The following is a 13604-nucleotide window of genomic DNA, read 5'->3' as shown; positions in this document are numbered from 1 at the left end:
TCGGAACACTTGTAATCACCACGCCAACCTCTCGGCCGAGAAGGGAGCAAGGCCCCGATGGCATGCGGCGCAGCTGTTTGTACTGTTTGACCCGGCAGATGTAACTATCTTCGGCCTGTTGTTTTTTCTTTCTGCTCAGTCACCAGTCGGCTCCTGCAGTACAGCTCTGACATTTTAATGGGCTTTATCCGCTAATTCGGTCCTAACGCCAACAGGAATCAAAGATCCCTGCAATTCCTTGATCAGTCTTTGACGCCATGCTCGGCCCACATTAGAAGGCTTAGGCAATTTAGTGCACGCTCATTTGTCAAGGGTAACTTCTGATTGGGGATCATTTGGGACAATTCCCTAGTAGGAGTTCTCCAAAGTGTGAGCCTTTTTAATTTGCCCAAAAAGGGGAGTAAGTTCCGTATGGGTTTCTTGGGATATTTTGGCATGTCTTGTCTTTATAGTTTGTCCACCTAATTTTGAGTTGATAGAACTCTTGGTTGCATTTTTTTTTTTGTCCTAACCTTTCAAGAATCCTCAAAACAACCATCCCGCTTGCTAAATTCTGCCAATTTTTTAACATGAGTCCTTGAGACTTTTTCCATGTGTCCTGTTATGATTGATAGACATGTCCAGCCAGTTTCGTGTCCGTCAATGAAACTGGTGTCGAAGGCTTGTTTTTTCGAACACTCTAAGAATCCTCAATTCTTGGTAAAATGACTATTGGCGCGCTACTGAGTGAGTTTTACAGCGTTGTGTTGGGGACTCCTAAAATAGTAACATTTTCACCAGGATATACACACCGGGTTTCTGGGTATATTTAGACCCCCAAAAAGGCGATTCGTTGATCTGAATAAATTATGACAAACCGGGATTCCAAGAGGATGTACATCAGAGGCTTTGGTTGATTTGGAGTGTTCCGTGGACTCAAAATGCTAATGCTGAAAACAAAGCTAGCATCGAAGCAAAGATGTTCTCTCAGCTGTGTGCCTTTTGATTGGCTCAGGTACATTCACACATCATTTTGTAGAGGTTCATCAGTAAGGTGAGAGAGTAACTGGAAGACTTCCTTGCAAATTAATACCGAAGTTATTCCTGATCCTGTTGGATTTATAGCCCCTCTTGCACAACGTGATAAAATGTTCATTGTTGCCATGTTTACGATTCAGAATCTTTTTTATACCACAGTGAAAAATCAAGTTTCCTCTGGGTCTGATCCAGATTTAGCATTCAGCGTAAATCAATTTTCCAGAACGCTAGCCCCTCATTACAGTCGCTGGTTACGCTAATAGCATATGCCAGTTGACTTTGAGCAAGAGGCAGGGTACAACCAGCCAATCATAGGGCAGATGTTGAAAAACAAGCATTCACACTCTCCCATTCAAACCTAGGCACATTTTAGTCTTGAATTTCTCTAACGTGCATGTCTTTGGAAGGTAGGAAGCCAGTGTACCAGCAAAAAACTCACACAAGGAACTGCGATGAAACCCCCCCCCCCCCCCCCCCCCCGGAATCTTAGAACTGTGAGCCACACATGCTAAATTACTAACCACTTGTCCACCACTTAATTTTTCAAATGTCATAGAACAAGGTTTTTGTATGTACAGCCTTTTCTGGGCTAACTGGATCCAAGAGAACAAAACACCCAACTCTTGGCGAAAGTCTGGTTGTAGCTAGTCTCACGTTGCTTCCTTGTGTAACAATTGCAGAGCAAAACCAAATTGCTAGGTTGAAGTAGGGTAAAAAGCGTGGCAAAGGAGGAGTGCGTTTACAGTTGCTGACTCGTTAGTCTTGCTTAAGGCTCTTCCTAGCTTGTTTGTGTCTAGCAAACAATTGTGCGCTTAAGCACTCTTCTACTCTATGGTGCCTATATTCATTCCTCCTAGCCATTTGTGGGATGTGATTTCCTCCTCCTGCTATTGCATAACCATTGGTGCCCAAAAGTAGGTCACGCTACGCCCCCCCCAGAAGAAGGCGCCCCCCCCCCCCCCCCCGGCCCCGTTTTTCATCTGTTTTCTTTTCATTCACAAGGAATGTTGTAATCCAGTCTTTTTCCCTCTTTAGGATCCTGAACGAGGGCAGACGCGGTACCTTTACGCACATCGTCTGGGTCTGGCGTAGAAGCCGAGAATGATCAATTCATCTCTTTGTAACTAATTGATGATCGGCGGCTTTTTTACCGAATCATTTTACAGTAACCCTGAGAGGATGTTGCTCGTCATGGCCAAAGTTTGTTTAGGATTGTTTACATAAGGATGTGTTTGCTGGGGGGGGGGGGAAAATGGTGTAATGCAATTCACGACACTCAAGTATTTAAACAAGCAATCGTTATCAGTGGCCTCGGTCCGAATAAATGCGTGCGTCAGTCAGTGTAATGTAAAATATATATGATTCTGTGAATAATTTCTATGATTTGAATGCAAGGTAGTGTCATAAAACGCACACAAAAAAAAACCAGCAGTTTTTGGTTGCCATAAAAATATTAAGGTAATGTTTTTGTAAATTTGCCTGTTGTCACATAAAATAAGCTTTGCTGTGTTGCTAATGTGTGTTCAATCTGTTTTCAATTAGAGATTGAACGGTATGGTGGGATTAGTATCAAAGTTTTTAGTGTTATCACAACATTGCGTCTCATGGGTGTTTATTATTTTGCTACGTGGCTACTGTTTCTTTATGGTCGTTTCCTCGTTTGTTCTTCTGGTTGGTTTGCTGCTTTTTTTTTTTCCCCACCCTGGTTGAATGCATGAATGGTCCACAACTCTTCTGTTTGCTTCACCTCTTATTTTCTTCTCTTTGTGTTTGGTCTTCTACTTATTCTTCTACTGGTTTAGTTGATGGCTTTTGTTTCTGCTTAGTTGGCTACTTCCTTGTCTTCTTGCACAAGTTGGTTTGCATAATCTTTCTGCTGGTTGGGTCCGGTCTTCTACTGGCTTGTTCATTTATTACACTGATTCTTCTCGTACTGGTTGTCATATTATTTTATTTTTATTTTTTTCTGGTTTGCTTCTTCTGTTGCTGGTTGGATTGCAACGTCGGCTTTTTCTTGTGGCCTTCTATTTTACATACAATCAACATACATCGTTTCCTCCAAGACTTGAAATCAGATTAAGTCAATCATAATCTGCCACCGAATCAGCCTTGAAATTTAATTGGCACAATGTATATCTCACGTCAGTTGCCTTGAATGCAAGGTCCACCTTTTGTGAACGCCTCAATACCCAACCATCCATGCATTAATTATCCGAACCGTTCATCCTCGCAACCAGCTCTTACATAAGCGAAATGTCATGGTCCGTGAAACACTGTACGAGTGAAGAAGCCACTGCGTGCGCGTGCGTCCGTAATTCTCGGAGTGGTTGCCCACAGACCGAAAGGGCATAGGAAACATTGATGTAACACAAGATCCTTTAAAGCAGAGCACCTAAACTTAGCCTGCAGCCTATATTATCTCATGGTTGCTATTTATTCACATACTGTGTCTTTTTCAATGGCTTTATGGATGGCCCTGATTGTATAATTTCCCACTTGATGCGTGGGCAGGTGACTCCAGTGACCCAACTCTTTGTATACAAGCCTTTAAAAAGTCATTTTTCCATAATGTGCATTTAAAGTATTTTTTTTTTTATCTCGTCCATTAACAGATCGATTGTGAAGACTGTTTTTGAATGATGGCACAGGGGCTGGCATAGCTGGTTTTCTTTGGTACCTTCTGGGCACCCACTGCTCATCATGTCGCAGCCAGATAGCTCGACTGGTTGCTAACGCGACCGTCCCATGTGTCCCGCTGAATGTCACTCACTATAAATGATGAACTGGGCGTTCGGTTTGTCCAAATGGCAAGCACAACCGTATTTACTTTTTGGTTGTCTGATCTAGACTTTATAATCACTTGGCCGTGTGTTCCAATTCAGTCTTTATTCACTCTTTATTTCACTTTTAAAAGGGGACTTAGTGATGCAAAATGTTTTGGGTTGGACGCACAAGATCTGCTTTATCACATCCCGCGGTAGCCGGAGCAGGGTGAGCACTGCCCTCTAATTTTAACCAGGGTCTGAAACGGGTGAAAATGCTTTCATTCTTGGTCATTGAGTTGTAGGAAAAAAAAAAAAAAAAACACACACACGCGTTCCTGTTAATGCAACGCCTTCTGGGCTTACCAACTCATTGTGTACTTTCTACTCATGATATCATTTTCTGCGTTTCAGGTACCCCAATCATCATGCCTATTGTTCAGAGCACAGTTTATCTGACTCGGGTCGGCCTGCTGGGGACAAGGACAACAACAACAACAACCCAGATGACCGGAAGCAGGAGCAGGACTCCGTGCAACTCCAGGTCTGTTCCTGTTTTCTGTCCAATTAAATCTGGCAGGAATGAACGACTTAATGTCAGCACCGCTGCTTCGTCCTGCGGTATTATTAGACTGGAGAGTACGCACGGCACCCAGATGGTAGGGCAGGGAGCAGGGTCAAGCTCTTATTGACCTGGTAAGGGAAGGAGGAGGTTCGGGATTATGGACACCCATATGTGTACTCCAAGAGGGCCAAGTCCTCGAAACAGATAGGACTTATTTCATCTTATCTTGCTTATTTTACAACTGATTATCTTAAAAGCACCAAATTGGAAGATAGCTGCCTCATGGAAAAAAAAAAAAAAAAAAAGATTTCTGGTTCCATGTTGTCAGGACCCTTTCTGGCTAGTGGGTCATAGTGCAGAGGGTAGAAATATTACTGAAGTTAGTCACTAGTTAAGACCAGCGCTTTGAGTTTAAAGTTCATGGGTGGAAGGGTGTCAAAAGCCACGGCGTCGTCCTAAAATCAAGGACGTCCGTGCACCGAAGAAGGCAAATCATTGTTTCCGAGGCGCGCGATTTCAAGTGGGCAGTGGGCAAGACTGTCACTCGCCTCTTAACACACAGAAACCTGAACTACAGGTAAGCGTGCTGTTAAGTGTAACAGGCCCTCAAAAGACTGGAAAGGTTGGCTGTCAAACAAATACTGAGGGCAACATGGTCTATTAGTCTTTTTTTCAGTGCATTGTCTCTGGGAATTTCACGAATGCTTCTCCTTGAGTAAGGGTATCAGGTATCAACTTTCTTTGCACGTTCATGGCAATGTTAGAATATAACTTACCCATACAATATTTAACCGTCCGGTTATGTTTGTTTCGTAGCACGGGTGTTCATGGATCTATCGGTGTGTAATCTGCAAAGAATTATAACAATGCAAACGTTAAACTATTTTAAGCGCATTCCATTTTAATAGCAATTTTCTAATGGGTAAATTTGACCCGCAGCATAACAGGATGGTTGAATGTTTTGTGATGGTGATGGTCAAAACAAATGTAACGTTCAAACAGCTTTTGGAAAAATATTTTAGTCTTCTATTAAGACTGAATGATGGAAAAAAAAAAATGTTAATTGATTTATGTATTACGTAGGAGGTGGAAGAATGGACATCACGCACCTCCTACGATATGGGACTAGAGGCCGAGAGAGCAGCACACCATGTACATCAAGAACAGGTACAATTATTTTGGCGTTGGCGCGAAGGCGCGTCGTTTAGATGAGTTCAAGTGTTGATAGCCAATGTAAAACAAGCACAAGGCCTATTTGTGTTCTGGGGCTGCTTTGCTACATCGGGCACAGGGAAAATAATGTTGCCAACCAAAATAGCAGCACCTACTGATGACTTTGGTGTTTGTACCCACTTTTAAAACCGTTGCAGAATTCTCTTTTGTTCTGAGGTGGCTTTGCTCTATCCCGCATCAGAAAAAAACTCAGTTGCTAACCAAAACAGCAGTCTCTTTTTTTTTTTTTTTTAATCTATTTTTTTAGACTTAACCAAATGCAGCTGCTTTTGGGAAAGCTGCGCCGGAAAAACACAGCATCACCTTATCCATTTTCTTGTCCCCACAGACTGTGAATCCTCAAGTAGTTAAGGAAAAGGAGGAAGAAACAAATTTAAATCCAGAATCCGAACCTCTACTTGCTGCTCCTGAGCCAGAACCCTCGCCAGAACCCGTGTTTGAGTCAGACTTGCGAACTGACTCACAGAGTCAGGTCCAGGTCCGGGACCAGGATAGTGACCAGGAGGCCACAGACTCCTCTAGCTCCTCAGAGCCAGTTCCTACACAGGACCACGTACCCAACAATACCCCAGACCCCGCAGAAATCCTCAGCGACGAGGCTGCCGCACATCACCACGCCGACTCGGACCCAGCCGCACCCGCGCATGAAGCAGACTCCGCATCTACCTCACAGTGTGATGGTCCCGCTCCCACAGGGTAAGAGCTGTACCTTGCACCGTTTTGTTTGTTGTTGGTTTTACCACATAAAAGTTCCGAATTCCAGCTTTTATTTCATAGCAAAGGAAACAGGCGTTATTAACTCATTCATTGCCATTGACGAATTTACTCGTCTTTTCACAGTCCAGCCATTCAATCCCAGGAACTTTTTTTTCAAACATTAGGGTAAAAGAGGATCAGAAAATGTCTGTCAGTGAATGAGTTAAATGAAGTTAAAGTGTACAACATTTAATATTTGGTGGGATAACTCTTACTTGAAATAACTGCATTGAGCCTATGACCCAATGACTTCATTAGACTGTTGCTTTCTTTATCTGGAAAGCTTTTCCAGGCCTTTACTGCAGTTTCTTTCAGTTCTTGTTTGTTTCTGGAGGTTTATCTCTTCATTCTCCTCTTCAGGAGGTGAAATGCATGCTCTATTGGGTTAGGGTCCAATGATTGACTTGGTCAGTCTAAGACCATTTACTTTGTCCCACTCGATGAAGTGCATTGTTTTGTTGGCAGTGTATTTCGGGTCATTGTCCCGATTTGGTTTGGGTTGCATTTGTCTGTAAATTGCCAGACAAAACCTCCCGCCTGTTTTCTGAGTTTGATCAGTTGACATTCGTAAGGTGAGCCGTGCTTGGTCGTCACCTGTGCAACCTGTGATGTCGTTGTCAGTCAACAGCAAGTCGCAAAATGGCCGCCCCTGAGATCGGTATAAAAACGGGTGGATTTTGCTGCTTATTTCATATTCCACGGACGCAATATTGATTAGAATACCGTGTTTAGACTAGTGGTGCCGCATAGAACATCATATTAAGAATTTTTGATTTGACTTTTCCTTCAATAAAATATTCTATTTTTGCATGTTTTTATGTTTTTGTATTCCCACCCTTTAATTGTGTTTTATATTTTTGAGATATTTGAAACCTTTTCATTTAGTTGTTTTTAATGTATGGACTCGATTTTTACATTGAAATGAGTCTGATCCCAAACGAAGAGGCTAAAATATTTCCTTTCCAATGGACTTAAAATTAGTATTGGAGAATTGAGGAAATCACAAACTCTCCGAATGTACAGTATGTATATGACCTCTCTTCTGAGTGGGACCTCCTGTAAGGATGAGCCCGATGATTTCAAGGCCCCCAAACCCCCTGGCCTACCCCTTGTGTGCGTCTGTTTTTCCTCTCTCGCTCTCGTTCCCGGTGTGAGGAGGTGCGGTAAAAGCCATGTCCTTTCTTTCCCGTAGTGCAGTGCGGGTTGCCAGTGCAGGAGACGAGCCCCCAGCAGACAGCTTTGTCTTTGCTGAGTGCTCTGACTCACAGTGTGGGGTCACCCCCCCCGAACTGGCAACCTGTGAAAAGCCCCCTTTTGGCAGCTCCCCCCTCAGGTGAGTTTGCAAGCCCCCGTTTCCTGCCCACCAAGGGATACGATAATCCCAGGTAATGACGGCCCAAGCTCGATCAGCTCTGCTGTGCGCCGACACCGATCTGTCTTCTCTTTGTCCCCCCCCCCTCCGCCCATATAATTTCTCCATCTCCCTCATAATTGGATTAATTCACATAGTATCCATCACTCATTTGTGTCTCCCTTCATTTTTGTTGTAGAGAGGCTGACAAAGAGGAGCAGCAGTCGGACCAGAGCCAAGATGCCGGTACAGAAGCACTTGCGGTTCAGTCCACTTCGAGCCAAGTGGAACGCGAACAGGAGGAGGAACAGGAACTGCAGGAGAAGGAACGGGCTAAGGTGCAGCAGGACAGCAATGCCTCCTTGCACCAGCAGCAGGTCATTCACATTTATAGAAGAAAAAAAAGAAAATGACTGAAAAGTTTGAGAAAATGACTCTTAAATTGAAGTAGACGTCCTGTGAGAAAAATGGAATACAAGACTGTGATAATCGTATAACAGTCTTCTATTTTTGAAAATGGCCGTATACGTTCAGAAATAAATTTGTACTCTTTCTGGATACAAATTGAGGAGAAAGTAAGGTTCAAGTTGTAAATTTACAACTTTTTTTAATGACATTGGGTGAAGAAATTTGTACATTATAGATAAGACAACTCTATTTTTGATAGTTGTAAAGTTACAACAATAAAGTATAATATTGAAGGTAAAAAAAAATCTATTTTCCGGATTTAAAAAAAAAAAAAAAGTTATTTTCAAAAGTGAGCAGAAAGAAATAATTTGTGTATTTACAAGAATTTATTTTCAGGATTTTATTTTTTAATTTTAATTTTATTTTATTTTATTTTTTTTTTAGATTTGAGTTTTAATGTTTACAAGAATGAAGTAAAATATTTTTCAAGAGCATTTGGTATTTTCAATTGTGCATTTCAAAACACTCAAGTCTTATATTGAACAGAAGTTGTGTTTTTATTTATTTTTTATCTCAATCCGGAAAATACCCTATTGAAGTCATAATTTTTTTGAGGACAAATTTGTCTGTTTTAATATTTTCTTTTCAATGAAACGTTTTCAAAAATGACTGTTTTGTTTGTGTTCAGGCGGGGGAGGCTGGTACCAGCAGGGAATCGGATCCCTCGGTTCCCAGCAAAGATGACATCCCAACTTTTGATGAGTGGAAGAAACAAGTCATGGAGGTGGAGAAGGAGAAAAGTAAGCATCTTTACCATGCACTTGTAGTATTCTCACAGTTGTACCTTAAGCAGGATGTTCTATTATGCCTTACTATTATTTTTTTTTCTGGTTGTTTCTAGCTTTTAGGCTCCTCTCAGGTTTTATTTCTTTGCCTCTCGCTCTCTCTGCACAGGTCAAAGTCTCCACACAGCCGCTAGCGGCATTGCCCAGCCAGTAAAGAAGGTCCAGAAAAACTTCAAGAATAACTACGCCTCTGTGGAGTGCGGCGCTAAGATACTCTCTGCAAACAATGAGGCCAAGGTTGGTGGGAAGAAAAAAAAAAAAATACTTCAAACATGTCTCCTTAAGACAACACAAACTGAACAAATACAGACTTGCTTTTTAAAAAAAAAAAAAAAAAAAAAATCTTCCCTCAGAGCACGTCGGCTATTCTCATGGAGAATATGGATCTTTACATGCTGAATCCCTGCAGCAACAAAATCTGGTAATTTCGATCATTTCAGATAAAACCCCAATATCCTCCCTAACTTTTTTGCAAGCAGTGTATAAGTTTCTTCCACCTCTCGACCGCTCTGCAGGTTTGTGATCGAGCTCTGTGAGCCCATTCAAGTCAAGCAACTGGACATCGCCAACTTTGAACTCTTTTCGTCAACGCCTAAAGATTTCCTCGTCTCCCTAAGCGACAGGTACGCCATGTAAATATCCGAACACCGGCAGTGAAGAAGCGCCTTGCACAACGGTGAGAGCGTGCCTCTGTTTGACCGGGCCTAATTTTGCGGCCGTTGCCTGAATTTCGTAAACATCCACTGCTCCGACTGCAACTTTGATCATTCAAAATTCTCAAGTATCACCAGAAAAAACTTGTAAGATTTTTCACTAGAGTGTAAGCCGCAAAGCCTCCACAACTCTGCTTCACCACTTTAAAGCGACGGAACAAATTATGCCAAATGCGGTATTGCCCGGAATTTCAATTTTAACCAGTATTACCGTTTTTGAAATGTTATCACAGTTTACCGATAAACCCTTTCATTGTAGCGTTGGCTTGTTTGTGTGAATGTGGCGGAAAAACGTTCACGTTTTTAATGTTTTATCACCATTTTTTACATTCATACTGTATGTGCCGCTCCCCATTATCACTGCGCAATCAGTTAGCTTGACGAACAGCATCGCGGCACACAAAATGTTAAGCTTGCCGTCCTTTTTGACCTTCAGGATTTATTCCACGCATGCGAGGACTGCCCCTTGAGTCGCGTCTCGACCCATGTGGCATTTTACACCAGCCTCGGTGTTGGCAGATTTTCGAGGCCTCACTTTTGGCCACGCTGTGTTTCGCAGGTACCCCACCAACAAGTGGGTGAAGCTTGGGACCTTCCACGCCCGCGACGAGCGCATCGTGCAGAGCTTTCCACTGGATGAACAGCTTTATGCTAAATATGTGAAGGTACATCTTTTTTTTTTTTTACCCACTGCCTCACCACCTCAGTGAAAGTACGCTAATCTCTCTAGGGGAGTTTGTGGGGGCGGGCAGAAAGAATCCATTTAACGGTTCTTTTTAGTTCACACAGTTGCATTCATGGTTGTAAGCTCAGGGGAACCTCTTATGACTTCACGGTAATTTAACCCTGCAGTGAGGGCGCGTAACTCCATCCCGGGAACGAGTGAATGGCGAAATGTGACTCTTATTAATGGCCGTCACATCGTGCGTCCGCGAGCTAAAGGTCAGATGCGCTTTGTGCCCTGGTGCAAATGTTTTGCGATTCAGGGATTCCAAACGCAACCCCTCAACCTTTTCACTGATTAACACGAAATTGAGGGCACATGTATATCATAACAGGACTCACAAAAAAAGTCTCAAGGAGCTATGCACAAAATTGAACAGGAAGTCAGCCATTTTGGTTTGAAAAAAAAGGTCAAGGACCCATGGTTGGATTGAACAGGAAGCAAGCCTTTTCCGATTGAAGCAGCCTTTTTGACCGATTGGCTGATTTGGTTAACAATGTTGGAATGTTATTTAAACCGGTTAAAATTTGTCTTTGATTCCAGGGTTGCTTGCATCGCCGCAAAAATCTTTGTAGTATAGAACATGTCATGTCTTGCACTGATGTTTCACATCTTTTTTTTTTTTTTTTTTTTTTTTCCCCCCCTCTTGCTTGCTTGTCTCCTTAAACGCTCATTCGAAAAATTTCCATCAGCGTCCATCATCACCATATGGAATAATGGATCGATCTGTGTGTGCGTGTGAACTTGATAGAAAATGCTCGCATCTCCTTTTATTGAACTCATTTTCTTGTTTTATTTCTCCCGCCTTCTGTCGTGCTGTCTTGCTCTGGCCTCAGATGTTCATCAAGTACATCAAGGTTAGCATTCTCTTTCTTTCTGTCACAGGCTGTCTTTAACTGTCATAACAAGTGTCTTTTAATTGGCCAGCTGTGGAAACACTTGCTTGTGAATACTAACACCCACGCTGACCATATTGCTTCACGTTGGTAATAGTCTGGTGGTTTGGCGACGTTAGAAACGCGGCGTACATACACTACTCACGATGAGATATTTGCTTTTGGTTGAAATGTCAGAATGAAGCTGAAATGCTCCATCGCCTCACATTTCCAACTGTTCAATGCTTCGCTTCATCCTGAAATTTCACTCAAAAGCCCCAATATTGATAGCTTTTTTTTTTTTTGTGAGTAGTGTATACGGTGTTGCGAAATCACGCCTAACATTTTCTTTGTCTGTCCTTTTTGCAGGTTGAGCTGCTTTCCCACTTTGGCTCTGAACACTTCTGTCCCCTCAGTCTATTCAGGTAAGTTAGATTGCTTCCACTGGTGGTTGTGGTTCTGTTTGCCGTTGTTTCGACACCACCAGACTTTAGTGGTCTGTCTTAAATACGACGTTCATTCAGAAAACAACTCTTGTGTTGCAACAGTGACCCTTAACCTCATTTTTTCTGTAGGCAGCTTTGTGGACGTAACCGAGTGCATTTTTGTTTTTGCGTAGGGTGTTTGGAACCAGCATGGTGGAGGAATATGAAGAGATAGCCGATTCCCAGTATCCTTCCGAAAGGCTAGAGTACCTGGATGAAGATTACGGTAAGTATCCAGCAACGCAATAATGTGTACCAATACGCAAGGCGTGAGATGTACCTAATAAAGCGTCCACTGAGCACATGGTTTCAGTCTGTTATTGTTGTTGGAGGTGTTTAAATGTGTGTTTGTCTCCGCAGACTATCCGCCCGGCTATCAACCATCAGAGGATAAGGCGTCTAAAAACCTGCTTGGCTCCGCAACGAGTACGTACGCAAAAATGATTCTGAGTGACGTCTTAGTGATTCTCAAAATGGAGCAATAAGGGTTCATGGGCTTCCGAAAGTTGCATGTGGAAGAAAAAAAAAAATACTGAAGTCTCTATTTGGAATAATTGCTCACAAGTGAGTTGACTCTGTTGACGCCGCAATACACCAAAACTGACTGTTTTGGGGAAAATAGGAAAAGGAAAAAAAAACATCACTTCTAATTTGGAACATAACTCTGTTCACTCATGTCAAGGCTGAAAAGCTGCCTTTGGAAAAGCGAAAAATGCAAAGTCAGTCGGGGCTTCCACATGAGCGAACATAAGTGCTTTTTCGCGCCCCATTAGCTAGTCATGACAGTTTCCGCTTTGTATTCACCTATTTAGTATTGCTCATAGTGTACATATTCTCAAATGATTCTTTTCTGATTTTACTCGCAAGGGTGCACACATGTCTGAGCAAAAGACATTGGCAAATAATTAAGTCAAATAAATGAACAGCATTTTTGCAACAAAATGATGAACTACAATTTCATGGAAGAAAAAAAACCCACTGCTGAGTCAGTACAGCAAATATTCCAAGATTCTTGATAAAATGCTCACATTGTGTGTTGACTTTCAGATGCCATCCTCAACATGGTCAACAACATTGCTGCTAATGTGCTGGGCGGGAAACCCGAGCTGGAGGGCCTTTCAGGCGCAGAAGGTATCACTGTTCTTCTTTTTACTATCCTGTCCGGGGTTCTCCACTTCCTCTTGTAGGGACCGCTTCACTGAAATCCAATTTAACACCGTTGAGTCATGCTAAACTCACATGAGAACCCCGTGAGTCGCTCTCTGGTGATGTCTCTGGTGACATTTTCATTTATTCAATTTGAAATGATTTCAACAGGATTCCAAATCTCTTTACGCGAGTGTAATTTCATTTCATTCAACAAGGCCTGCCGAAATGGATGCGGCGCAGATTTTTGTCTGAGTGACCCAGTGATGTTGCGTATTGAAACTTCAAGTGACTTAGCCATGACTCAGTCCGCCCCACAGATTGTTGTCATGACACTCGTCCCTTTTTTTTTTTTTTTTTTTTTTTTTTTTTTGCATCGATGCTCGATTGAATGAACGGAGTGGATGATTGAGGACATGATTAAAAACGGCAGATGGGAACCGATTGGCTCAAAATAAACTATTCCATTGATTATAATATTAAAACTTTCAATGCCTCACGGGCAGTCAGAACTTGTATAACTCTTAAAACCAATTTGCCTAACACAACTGCAGGTTCGCTACGTCCTATCATTTTTTTTTTTTTTTAATCATTGGAGGAAAGAATGCTTTGCAATAATATGTTTTACATGGATTGTTAGCGGAATTCCCAACTGTCTTTGAGTCTGTGAAGGCGTCAACAACCCTCTGACACTGTGGAAGCTCTTTGCGGACCATGACTTGTG

The 13604-nt window shown here is 42.3% G+C and overlaps 1 protein-coding gene across 5 annotated transcripts in view; it reads left to right on the top strand.

The window, feature by feature from the left end:
• suco (SUN domain containing ossification factor) overlaps positions 1-13604 on the top strand; it is a 32139-nt gene that overhangs the window by 10862 nt on the left and 7673 nt on the right. For 2 of the 5 annotated variants that reach the window (XM_086046970.1, XM_086046969.1), the window contains exons 2-16: positions 4194-4323; positions 5428-5511; positions 5906-6273; positions 7526-7666; positions 7884-8061; positions 8781-8892; positions 9047-9174; positions 9291-9358; positions 9453-9560; positions 10210-10315; positions 11211-11231; positions 11619-11674; positions 11869-11960; positions 12095-12160; positions 12782-12865. In XM_086046970.1, the coding sequence (XP_085903096.1) occupies positions 4194-4323; positions 5428-5511; positions 5906-6273; positions 7526-7666; positions 7884-8061; positions 8781-8892; positions 9047-9174; positions 9291-9358; positions 9453-9560; positions 10210-10315; positions 11211-11231; positions 11619-11674; positions 11869-11960; positions 12095-12160; positions 12782-12865 (1742 nt within the window). The remainder of the gene's footprint in view (positions 1-4193; positions 4324-5427; positions 5512-5905; positions 6274-7525; positions 7667-7883; positions 8062-8780; positions 8893-9046; positions 9175-9290; positions 9359-9452; positions 9561-10209; positions 10316-11210; positions 11232-11618; positions 11675-11868; positions 11961-12094; positions 12161-12781; positions 12866-13604) is intronic. The other 3 variants (XM_086046972.1, XM_086046973.1, XM_086046971.1) reach the window with 3 other exon arrangements.

This window comes from Filicampus tigris, chromosome 12 (genome assembly GCF_054856515.1).
Source record: "Filicampus tigris isolate MCC_2025a chromosome 12, RoL_Ftig_1.0, whole genome shotgun sequence".
In the NCBI taxonomy this organism is placed as follows: Eukaryota; Metazoa; Chordata; class Actinopteri; order Syngnathiformes; family Syngnathidae; genus Filicampus; species Filicampus tigris.
This window is presented reverse-complemented; position numbering and strand designations above follow the sequence as displayed.